This window comes from Brassica rapa, chromosome A02, assembly GCF_000309985.2.
Source record: "Brassica rapa cultivar Chiifu-401-42 chromosome A02, CAAS_Brap_v3.01, whole genome shotgun sequence".
NCBI classification, from domain to species: Eukaryota; Viridiplantae; Streptophyta; class Magnoliopsida; order Brassicales; family Brassicaceae; genus Brassica; species Brassica rapa.
In genome coordinates, this window is record NC_024796.2 from 16891531 (window position 1) to 16904872 (window position 13342).

The 13342-nt window shown below is 36.3% G+C and overlaps 1 protein-coding gene across 1 annotated transcript; it reads left to right on the forward strand.

The window, feature by feature from the left end:
* The first annotated feature begins 10313 nt into the window (after nt 1-10313).
* On the forward strand, nt 10314-13342 carry LOC103868165 (calcium-dependent protein kinase 21). Its single transcript, XM_009146267.3, has 8 exons — nt 10314-11115; nt 11576-11719; nt 11811-11963; nt 12075-12187; nt 12262-12429; nt 12514-12641; nt 12733-12832; nt 12904-13342. The coding sequence occupies exons 1-8, from the start codon at nt 10446-10448 to the stop codon at nt 12988-12990; spliced, it is 1563 nt and encodes a 520-aa protein (XP_009144515.1). The 5' UTR covers nt 10314-10445; the 3' UTR covers nt 12991-13342.

The following is a 13342-nucleotide window of genomic DNA, read 5'->3' on the forward strand; positions in this document are numbered from 1 at the left end:
AGGTGTGAAGAAAATGAATGACAAGAGCTCACTACTTATAGAAGTATGGGTTCGGAACGTCGCCTCGACAACTTTTATTTCGCGGAGTTTTAAATATAAATTTCGTCCAATATACTTAACCTTGTCAAAGTCATCTATCCACCCGCTAGAGTCACAACTCTAACGGGCTGGGGGGCTAACTGTTGGGGTCAAAAACGGTTACGACAAATTTAGCATTCAAAACGTCCGAAGAAGAAAATAAGAGTTTCTCCGAAGAGTACTTTTCGAAATAGATTCTTCCTTACGAAAACGCTTGGCGAAAGAAAGAATCGAGATGTCCGACGAAAGCTCGAAACAGGTCGTTACGCAGCGACCGAACGTCCGTCCCGCTCGGTCGCTACGTAGCGACCGAGCTCGAGCCAAAGCTCGGTCGCTACGTAGCGACCGAGCGATCGTTCCGCTCGGTCGCTACGTAGCGACCGAGCTCAGCCAAGCTCGGTCGCTACATAGCGACCGAGCGATCGTCCCGCTCGGTCGCTACGTAGCGACCGAGCTCGAGCCAAAGCTCGGTCGCTACGTAGCGACCGAGCGATCGTCCCGCTCGGTCGCTACGTAGCGACCGAGCGATCGTCCCGCTCGGTCGCTACGTAGCGACCGAGCTTGAGCCAAAGCTCGGTCGCTACGTAGCGACCGAGCGATCGTCCCGCTCGGTCGCTACGTAGCGACCGAGCTCGAGCCAAAGCTCGGTCGCTACGTAGCGACCGAGCGATCGTCCCGCTCGGTCGCTACGTAGCGACCGAGCTCGAGCCAAAGCTCGGTCGCTACGTAGCGACCGAGCGATCGCCCAGCTCAGTCGCTACGTAGCGACCGAGCTCAGCCAAGCTCGGTCGCTACGTAGCGACCGAGCGATCGTCCCGCTTGGTCGCTACGTAGCGACCGAGCTCAAGCCAAAGCTTGGTCGCTACGTAGCGACCGAGCGCTCCTCCCGTTCGGTCGCTACGTAGCGACCGGGCTCGAGCCAAAGTTCGGTCGCGGTGTAGCGATTAAACCTTTCCGAACAGCGATACGACACCAGTCCTTGCATTTTCGTCAAACCTTCGAATGCTATCTCCCGAAGACCGTGGCAAGCTCAGTCCATGTTTCCCGCTATTCTAATCCATCGATCAAAACTTCGATTAGAAACCGCGGAAAACTCGTAGTAAACGTGTCGAGTCGGAAGACGGCCCAAAGGGACCTAAAACACGACTCGAGGCCCATCCTACGATTTTTCCTAATCAAAAGCCCGTGAACCACAGCATGGTTCACGCTTGGCCCACGAGGAAGGATAAATGTCAAGTTTCCGCGGATAAATACGGAAGTTTTGAAGATAATTGTGAAGATCGGGAAAAATGGAATATCTCCATTTTTATGCTATGACGGCTTAAGGGCAGAAGAGTAAAAGCGTAAACCGACCTTGGAGCTAGTATATAAGGAGTCCTAGGCGAGGAGCAGAGGGAGAGGATTTTTTCAGAGCAAACTTAGCACTTAGAGCAATTTAGGCAATTTTCCGTTTTTGTTATTTCGAGCTGCGACTCAATTAGGTTTAGCCGTCTTAGGGTTGCTAGAACTAGGAATCTCGCCGACAGCTCTCGAGCCCAGGCTTATACCTTATTGTAACGCTCATACGCAGATTCGGAATAAGATCTACTTTGCTCTCCTTTCGATTTCTTATTTTTATCGTTGTTATTCTCGTGTTCTGATTGCTTGACGTGTGGTAATTAACAGATATCCGGGTCCTCTGGGAAACTAGGGTTTTCTTAGTTTCCTTATTTAAACGGAAATCGACAGTGTGAATTTTGGTTCCCACAATTCTACTTTCTTTGGACCAGAGTGGTTGATATAGTCAAAGATATGTTCCATTCTCTTTCCCAATCAAGGAAACCTTCTGGATCAACCTTTCCGGCAAAACTTAGTGCACCCAACTTAATATGATTTTCATCTTGATTCTGGTTATGTTGTCCTCTTGTCTGAGGTGTGAAATCCAACTCTTCTTTTTACCGTACTCATATTGGAAAACTCTTCTTCTCTGAGTCGGATTTGGTCATCTTTTTGTAAAATACAAAAGTATTACGTATTGTTATTGGTTTATATATTTTGATTGATTTAGAAATCCATATAGTATTTATAAATCCAAATAAAATATGCAAATCCGGAGGTTTTCCCTCGGATTTGAGTCTTTGTATTTTTAACTAAAAAATCCAAACAAATCCATTCAAATCCATTATAAAATCAAATATATTAGTAAATCCGTACGATTGAATAACACTTGATTTGATATAGAATTTATGAATCATTAAACCAATAACACCTGATTTTAATACAGATTTGAAAATCACAGAACCAATAACACTAGATTTAGTTCGGATTTTCAAATCCATTAAAATACAACAACCAATAACCCCTACTTATGAGGTGTTATTGGTTTATATATTTTGATTGATTTAGAAATCCATATAGTATTTATAAATCCAAATAAAATATGCAAATCCGGAGGTTTTCCCCCGGATTTGAGTCTTTGTATTTTTAACTAAAAAATCCAAACAAATCTATTCAAATCCATTATAAAATCAAATATATTAGTAAATCCGTACGATTGAATAACACTTGATTTGATATAGAATTTATGAATCATTAAACCAATAAAACCTGATTTTAATACAGATTTGAAAATCACAGAACCAATAACACAAGATTTAGTTCGGATTTTCAAATCCATTAAAATACAACAACCAATAACCCCTACTTAAATCACTTGACTACAAAACTGTTTATTCCCTTGCTTTTCTTTGAGATACTAACAAGTTATAAAAGGAAAACATGTTTTAAGTAGTGCAAATTAGGAAATGAAAAGTTTGCTTTCTCTAAACTTTTTTTTTATGATAACACGAAGATAAATGATGAAAAAGATGAACACAATACTTTTCTTTGGTTTACTTTTTACAAGTATTGCACGAAAGAAAACTCTATGAGAAAGAACAATACGGTTTTATGGGTTTAGATTTATGAATGCAAATAACAATGAACAACTAAGAGTCGTAATAAAAAGGAATAGAAATAACCTGGTGCCGAAGAAACTTCAGCTCTGATACCAGAAATGATGTATCATGTAAGCCGAAGCTATAAAAAGCTCAGAAAACTGTGTGGACCAAAGAGATGGTCGATCCAACAATAGGAGTGGTTTTTCTAATAGATATAATCAACCAATATAACCGACTGGATGGAAGTAATGAAGATGATTATGGATTGAAGTGCACGGCACGAGAGATGGAAGGCTCGTGATTCAACACAAGATTATGGCCTTGGGGATACTGGTCTAACAAGGCAAGAGAAGACAAAGTTTTACAAAGGAAAATTTTAGGATTTTCTTTTGAAGAAAATTTATTTGTTAATTGATCTAGGGTAAAGAATACAATATGATTATAAGGGACATATAATTTCCAATGAAGCTATGCCCTTCATGGGACTTGAAACAAAAACAGACTCACAAGATTCGCAGGACCTAAATGCAAAGGCTAAACATGTGCCATTATTCAGAATGAAAGTAAACAAAGAAAACAAATAGAAAAACAAAGCAAGAGAGAGAGATCATAGGTTAGTGGTCAAGGCATTACCAAATCATATCGTTTATCTAAGACAACTGTAAAGAAACTGACAAGTGCGGTAGCCCAATTTTGGTGGAGTCCAAGGGAAGTACAAGAGCTATGCACTAGAAATCATGGGATAAAGTTTGTGTAAATAAGGATGAAGGAGGTTTGGGATTTAAAGATATTACTGATTTTAACACAGGAATGCTCGGTAAGCAGTTATGGCGACTGATAGATAAGCACCACACATTATTTTCTAGATTTTTCAAAGGTCGGTATTATAGGAACGCCTCACCCCTGGAACCGATTCACTCATATTCTCTGTCATTATGCGGAGCATAGTATCTGCTAGATCTCTGGTAAGCAAAGAACTAATCAAAAGGGTGGGATCGGGATCATCTATATCTGTATGGAGTGATCCATGGCTCCCAACCACTCACCCGAGACCAGCAAACAAAAACCAACATAATCTATACTCAGACCTTACATTGGACTCTCTCATTGATTCCACTTCGCGAACTTGGAACTCGCATGCAATTCAGGATTTGGTTGATCCCCATGATGTAAAAATTATAAAAAGTATACCACTGAGCAGGAATCATATGGTAGACAGACATGGTTGGCATTTCACACAAAACGGGAAATACACGGTTGAATCAGGGTATCAGATAGAACGGGTTTATCCAGACAAGGAAAAACCACCGATAATGTTTGGTCCCACAGTTGATGTCTTAAAGGCTTTTTGTTGGACAATACGGCACCCCCCAAAAATAAAACATTTTTTTTTATGGAAATTAGTGGCAGGTTGTATATCAGTTAGGAAAAAATATCAGAGCGAGAGGGATACAAGGGGATATATATTGTGCCAGATGCGGAGCCGGTGAGGAATTAATAAACCATGTGTTTTTTTGAGTGCCCTCCAGTACTTCAGGTTGGATCCCTTCTACGATACCTTCAAATCCAGCCGTGTTCCCAACAAGTTCCATCTTTACAAATATGGATCATCTTTTTTGGTGAATTCACCCGCAGATCGATGATCATCAGTTTGTATGGATCCTATGGTATATTTGGAAAGGATGGAATAACAAAGTCTTTAGCAATCTTGACATTGATCCCACATATACGCTCAAATTGGCAGAAACATAATTTACACTTTAGGCTGCGGCACATATATTGAGCGCACAGAGGGCAGTACCTCATATACAGAGATACCATATGTATCCTCAATATCAGGAAGATGGTGTTTTACAGATGGTTCTTGGAAAGGGACTGATATTTTCTCTCGACAAGGTTGGTTCAATACACTGGGTTTTGATGGGTTGATCGGGGCAAGAAATGTTAAGGCTACTCTCTCTCCTCTTCATGCATAGATGGAAGCGCTACTATGGGCAATGGAATGTATGAGGAACTTAAGAGAGTACCAAGTTACATTTACAACGGATTGTTCTCAATTGGTGGAGATAGTTTCAGAACCAACGAGAAGAATGGCCAGCTTTTGCAAGTTATTTGGAAGATATCAAAACTTTCAAAGGAAGTGTCCTCAAATCAGAGATCATTTATTTACCAAGAACACAAAACTCAAAGGCGGACAGCCTCGCACGCAGTGTTTGGAAGCAATCGTCTTTCATCGTTCACATGGATGCAGATCTCCTGATTTGGTTTACAGAGTCAGTATGAACCTGTATAAATTGATGACAAAAAAAAAAATATATATATATATATATTTTATATATATATATAATTAATGATGATTAAGGTAATATATTTAATGAAATTGTTAAACCAAGTGAAAAATGAAAATGCAATTAATGTAATAGCTTGTTGAAAAGAAGTTTAGTTCTATTTATAATTCAGTTTTAATAATATAAATGATATATAATTTTTAAAAAAGATTGGAGTATAGTAACTTAATTACTTTCTTAATAAATAATTAATATGATCTCACAATAAGACAACAATGTATAATATTTACTACAAGCTTAAATGTTTAAAAAGAAATACATTTTGGACCCAATTTTCTTATAGGTTAAATATTCTTAAAATATTATATAATAACATATTTTCACCTAACCCATTAGTATTAATAAATAAACACTCTAAAATATAGCATGATGAAATATATCAACACATAATTTTATATTATTATTAACTAAATTAAAAACATAATCGTATATATTTTGGTCGGGTATCCTTTCGGGTTTGATTTGGGTTTATTTGAATTTTAGGGTTTTAGGGCTAGAGATCTAAACGCTATTCGGAACATTGCGGGTCTGGTTTGGATTATCCCTTTCAATTATGTAAATAATATAAAAATCAAAATATACCGTAAATCCTCAAAAATCCAAAAGTTAAATAATAATACTCCCTCCGTTTCTTTTTAATTGTTGTTGTAGAATAAACTTTTTCGTTTCAAAGTAGTGTCTTTTTAGAATTTCAATGTAAAATTTATTAACTTTATATGATAATATATTTTTCTATTGGTTGAAATGTGGTTATGTGTACATGTAATGATATTTATATTTAAAAAATATACAAAATTAAATATTTTCTTAATCTATCTGCACAAATGTAAGGCGTCAATTAAAATGAAACGGAAGGAGTATAAAACATATAAATTTAAATAGTGTAAATGTAAATACCTAAACTTAACATAAAAATTGATTCTATTTGGATATTTGGATGGAGAACAATTGGGCATTTTGGATATTTCTGGTGTTTTGATCATTTTAGAGTACCCAAAATATTTGGTTCGAGTCAGGTTTGAATCCAGTTCTTTGGATATTAAAATTTTGGATCCATTAAGGTATTTAATCATTTTTTGGTTTATGTTCGGTGCTATTTTAGGTTCAGTTCGGTTCTTGGGATCCGGATATTTTGCTCAGCCCTATGAATTGTGATAAAAAAAATTATAAAAACAAAATGTGACCAATGCGAGAGACATGTTAGACGATGTATTACTCCGTTTCAGTTTTTTAACTTTTAAAAATAAATTTAAACAAATGTGAGACATACCAATACATATTTAAATAAAATTATACAAAACTTAAAATATATAAATTATAGATAGAAATTATAATTTATAATAAACCAAGATCATCACCAATAACAATCTTCAACTGCAAGAAAAAACACCTCCCATGAATTGTCATTCTCTGAATCAACGACCCCAAATGCAATTGGATAAAGATTTGAGTTATCATTTATGGCTGTAGAAACAAGTAGAACTACTTTGTATTTACTTTAAAAAAAGTACCATCTACTACAATCACCCTCTGAATTGCCTTGTAGAACCCTCTCACATATTGACCGAGTGAAAGACACAAATACTTGAATCTACCACCAGTCTCAGTTGTGTAGTGAGTATGCATACCAGGTTAACTTCTTTTGCATATATAAGTATTTTGGTATTTTACCAAAACTTTTCTATGGCATTCCTCTTAATGCTGAGACTGCATACTCACGAGATTTCCAAGCTTGAAAATAAGAAATTTCACAACCATACTCCTTGCGCATAAACTGTATAATTTCGTTCGGTTTTGGCCATTCTTTGACACCTTCGTATTTATGCATGATCAAGTTTCCAATTGTTTTCACAGAATCTGTTTTGCCATATGTGCTTTTATTTGAAGGAGCACAAGTATGTTCGGACACACACTTATTAATTATGTAGCTTGTAGATCCAACTAAACATTATGCACGAAGACTCCATCGACAATTGCGATCTTTACAGAAAGGACCACCATCTTCTTGTAGATTTTACAGCCTTGTAATCAAATTTATATATCATAGCATAAATTTCCACAGTTTCTTTCGGTAGTCATTACTTTCGAAAGCTTGCTCCTTCTTTACACAATCAGCCAACCAATAATCACCTTGATTTCCATGGTATTCCTTGGTTTCTGAACCTAAGCCATCAGCACCATAATGACCGTGAACATTAGTGTATTTGTCCTTGCCTTTTAAATCTTCATTCATCTTTGGCGAATAGCAAAATTCGTCATGATTTTCCCTAACATTACCATCATCTTCAACTTGACTTGAGTCAGAAGGCTCCTTATTCAGATCAAATTTTTTGTTCAATTCTCAACCATACTCGCAAACAACACACACAAGTAGATGTACAAATTCTTCTTCGTATATCCAATAAAGATGCTAGCTTGTTGATCATTCGAAATAACAACTGGGGGAACTCCTAAGTTACTGATAAGAGAACTTGGAAAATAACTCAACTCAGCAATAACAATCCTCTGGTCCATTCCAAAATCTTCCAAAACCATCATATTTAATTGCTCTAACGTACTACTCGCTTCCAAGGTGAGTAATCTGCCTCTTTAACTGTTCCTTATCAACAATGAACCTTCACTCGTTATTGGCATCCCGTCTCCAAACACCATATGACCATTTGATTTGATAAGCAAGATATAAGGAAGAAGAAGAAAGGAAGAAAATCGTTGAATAAAAAAAAGATGAATTCAACGTCATTCAGTGTAGCTTTACGTCAAGAACAAGATAAATTTTAATAAAATTAGTTAAGATTGCTTCATAGATTTTTTCCGATTTAAAAAATAAATAACTGAAAATATAGATATATATTCTAGATCAGATAGAATACAAACACAAGGTTATAATATAAATTCTAACATTTCTAGAACATATCATAAAATGTAAGAAATAGAGGTTTTATCTATGATATATGATAGATTAGAGGATATAACAGAAGTAAATGTTTCTAGTTTTTTTTACAATAAAGTAAAAAGATTTGAATATATATTGTATGTTATAAATAGCAAAGCGTTTTGGTTAGAACTAAGACATACATATTCTAAATCTAGATAGATCATAGAAAAGAGTTTAAAATACAAATACTAAATTTTATAAATATTGATGACAAGTTAGAACACTTATTTTATTCTTTTCAAAGAGTTATCTTTTTAAAGAAAATATATTATAGGAAATCAGATCCTTTGAATCCAATTAAGTCTTACTCTCAATCTTATGGATGCAGAAGTATAACTTCAGCTCGATCTCTGGTTAAAAAAGGGCTAATCAAAAGAGTGGAAACATGTTCAAGTATTTCCGTAGGGAATGATCCCTGGATCCTTGCTCCTCGCCCGAGGTCAGCATTATCAAAATCTCAGAATCAATTCTTGAACCCGTTACTTAAAACGAATGATTTAATTAATCCAACTGATCTATCCTGAAATTTGAATTTGCTTAATGCATATATTCACCAGGATGATGTGAGTATTATACGGAGTCTGTCCATCAGTCGATATCCAAAACAGGAGTCATATGGATATCATTTTACTGATCATGGTTGGTATACTGTTAAGTCATCACATAGTGTGGAAAAACTTTATCCTGATTTAGGATCTCAACAAAGATATTTTGGTCCAGATACAAAATCTTTGGTCGAGATTTATGGAAGCTACAATGCTCACCAAATTACACATTTTGTTTGGCAGGTCATCTCCTTACCGTTTACAAAAAATCTACGATCTCGTGGTTTCAAATGTGACATGCAATATCAGATATGTGGAGCTGAAGAAGAATCAATTAATCATGTTCTCTTTGAATGTCCTCCAGCGTTTCAGACTTGGCTGATTTCAAATATTCCATCTCATCCATGGATTGTCCCTAGTCCATCAGTGTTTATTAATATATGGACTATCTATTTTGGAGATTTCCAAAAGAACCGGACTTAAGCTATTTTCCATGGATATTGTAGTATATTTAGAAAAATCGTAATTATAAGATTTTTAAAAATAAAACCGGATATTCTAAGAAAGGCATAAATTGAAGGTGCTCTGTGGACTGAATCTCAAATTAAGGAACCTCAATCCGACTCTTTTTGGAATTGCATAGGAATCAAATTTTAAATGATGCCAATTGGTGTTATATTGATGGAGCATGTAAAGAACAATATATTTTTAGAGGACAAGGATGGTTTTATAGGAAGAAAGGATCTATTGATACTATGATGGGAGTCGTGAACATCCGAAGGAGTCTGTAACCTTTACATGCTGAATGTGAAGCTCTGATTTAGGCAATGGAGTGCATGAAAACCATTCATAACTCAGAGGTGTGTTCGCAATTGACTATTCTCAACCTGTGAAGATGGTATCTACACCTATAGAGTGGTCGGCGTTTACTACACATATGAAAGAATTCTTGTGATGTAAGGAATTTTTTTTCGGACTTTCTCTATCCAACGGCAAAAAACACAATGACGGATAAGCTGATACATAGTGCTCGAAATCTGTCTTATGCTATAATTTATGTTGATTCAGTTTTTCCGAAGTGGCTAACGGGTTTGGAATCTATTGTAAACAAAAAAGAGTTATAATATACATTCTAACAATTCTAGATCAACAAATCCAAATTGTTTTTGAAAATTATTATTTTTATATTAAAACATATAAAATATTCTCATGATTTATTGTTTTTTCATATTTTTCTGAACTCTATATAATTTATAATAATTATTTTTATTATTATAAAAATTATATCAAAACCGACAAATTAATGCTAATGTTTAAAGGAGCAAAAGCATTTTCAGAATGGCATTTATTCCCAATTTCCCCAAAAACAATTAGTTATGTTTTCATCGTCTCTTGTACATAATAAACTTAAATCTAATTTTTTTTTTTTTGAACAACTTAAATTTAATACTAAGATATATATTCTCGGAGTAATTTCAGCGAAATTGACAAAAAGACATTAATTTCTAACAGTCAAAGATATACAACTCATCGAACGTTCTTCCTCCATCACAATCTCTAGACTTTCCCGATCTGTCTTCTTTCTCTCCTTCAAGAAAAAAAAAGATCTCAGCTTTAGCAAATGGGTTGCCTCAGCAGTAAACACCGGCAGGAAGAAACCGCCGCAAAACCCTCAACTCCGATCACTCCAGCACAAACCCACGTCGTCCCGGAGCACCGGAAACCCCAAACTCCACCGACCCACCACCAGATTTCAGCCCCGCCGGCGACCGTCCGAGATCCAGACACCATACTAGGCAAACCCTTCGAAGACATAAGAAAATTCTACAGCTTGGGGAAAGAGCTAGGCCGAGGGCAGTTCGGGATAACGTACAGGTGCAGAGAGATCTCCACGGGAAACACTTACGCCTGCAAGTCCATCTTGAAGAGGAAGCTGATCAGCAAGCAAGACAAGGAGGATGTGAAGAGAGAGATTCAGATAATGCAGTACTTGTCCGGACAAGCCAACATTGTCGAGATCAAGGGTGCTTATGAGGATAGACAGTCTGTGCATTTGGTGATGGAGTTGTGTGCGGGTGGTGAGTTGTTCGATAGGATTATAGCTCAGGGACATTACTCCGAGAGAGCTGCTGCTGGGATCATTAGGTCCATTGTGAATGTTGTTCAGATTTGTCATTTCATGGGTGTCGTTCATAGAGATCTCAAGCCTGAGAATTTCTTGCTCTCCAGTAAAGAGGAGAATGCTATGCTTAAGGCAACTGACTTCGGGTTGTCTGTTTTCATTGAAGAAGGTGAGATTCTCTTTTCTTTTCTTTGAAAGAATCATCTCTACGAGTTTTGGTTTTGGTAAATGCATATAGATAGTTGAGCTTTTTAGGACATTGATCTTTTAGTGAATCACTTAAGAGTCTGAAAGATACATCTTTAATTGTTATGTTTTGAATCTTTAATAAGACTTATCCTTTTCTTCACAAGTATCATCTATGTTCCAGTGCATATAAAGATTACCTTTTTAGACGTCTTTCTTAGTATATTGGATCACTAAGAGTCTTAAGGTATTTGATAGCTTTGGCATTCCAATGTTTGGATGTTTATAAGATTGTCATGAATGTTTTTGTTTTGCTTCATATGTGAGCAAACCTGGTCGCTTGTTTTTTTTTTTGTCATCTACTAATTATACAGATTGCGTTCCATTTTAGTTAGTTTGATTCTTATATTCATTTCATTGATGTGAAAACCAATAACTTACAGGAAAAGTTTACCGGGATATAGTGGGGAGTGCTTACTACGTTGCTCCTGAAGTATTAAGGCGTAGTTACGGGAAGGAAATTGACATTTGGAGTGCTGGTGTTATCCTTTACATCCTACTCAGCGGTGTACCTCCTTTCTGGGCTGGTAAGAAAAACCTTTTAAGCTAAATCAAGATTCCTTGATATTTCCTCTTCTTGAGGTTTGATCTGTAATTAAAATGTTTTATGTATTGTAGAAAATGAGAAAGGAATATTTGATGAGGTTGTAAAAGGTGAAATTGACTTTGAAAGCCAGCCATGGCCTTCTATTTCTGAGAGTGCGAAAGATCTTGTCAGGAAGATGCTTACCAAAGACCCCAGGAGACGAATCACTGCTGCCCAGGTTCTTGGTAAGACAATCTGAATACCCTTTTTTCTCAATATTAGAAGGCATGAGTATACATTTCTCCTAGCTACTAGTAGTGCTTAACTAATGTGTAGCAAACGTTATGCTTTTATAGAACATCCTTGGATCAAAGGCGGAGAAGCACCAGACAAGCCTATTGATAGTGCTGTGTTGTCTCGTATGAAGCAGTTCCGAGCCATGAACAAGCTTAAGAAGCTAGCCCTTAAGGTAAAACAACTTGCTCAAATTTTGTTTCTAAAGCAGCTTTCCTTTTACTAATTGTGCATCTTCTTGGTTTGCAGGTTATCGCGGAGAGTCTATCAGAAGAGGAAATCAAAGGTCTCAAGACCATGTTTGCCAACATGGATACCGACAAAAGCGGTACAATCACATACGAAGAACTGAAAACAGGGCTAACTAGGCTTGGCTCTAAACTCTCTGAAACTGAAGTGAAGCAACTCATGGAAGCTGTGAGTTATTTATTATCTTCAGCATCTTCTTTTCTTTTTTAATTTTTTACTTCTCCACATGATATGATTATATAACTTTTGCAGGCTGATGTGGATGGAAATGGAACAATCGACTACTTTGAGTTTATCTCTGCGACAATGCATCGATACAAACTGGATCGAGATGAGCATGTATACAAAGCATTCCAACATTTTGATAAAGACAACAGCGGGTAAAATTTACAAATCAATGTTGGAATGTGTAGTAGTTACCATGAGGTATATTGTTAATGGTGTTATCTTTTGGTAATGATATACAAACAGGCACATAACTAGAGATGAGTTGGAAAGTGCCATGAAGGAGTATGGAATGGGAGATGAAGCTAGCATCAAAGAAGTTATATCTGAAGTTGATACCGACAATGTAAGACACATCCTAAATCAAATCATTTAATTGGTTCTTGAAACCTTGTATTGATGAGTACTGTGATACAGGATGGGAGAATAAACTTTGAGGAGTTCTGTGCAATGATGAGAAGTGGTACCACACAACCACAAGGGAAGCTTCTTCCCTTCCATTGATCAAAAACACAACCTTTTGTTTCCCCTTGTTTAAGCACAGATCCAACCTCAAAAATTAAATCTTAAACCGGGAGAAAAAAGAGGTAAACCGGGGAAAACCGGAGTCGAGAGTAATTTAATCAGCTGATACTGTCTCAAAAATGTTATTTCTTCTCTTTAAAAACTGAGCTTTCATATACTGTGTCGCGACTTGGCTCATTGTAACAAAATTAAATCCTTTTTTGTTCCAACGTTCGTATTTATATTCGTTATCCTGTGAAGAAGACTTAGAAAACAGTAATTGTTTTTATTATCGTTTCTTCTAAATTCTGTAAAATTTGATTATATCTATAATATCTAAGAATTAAATTAA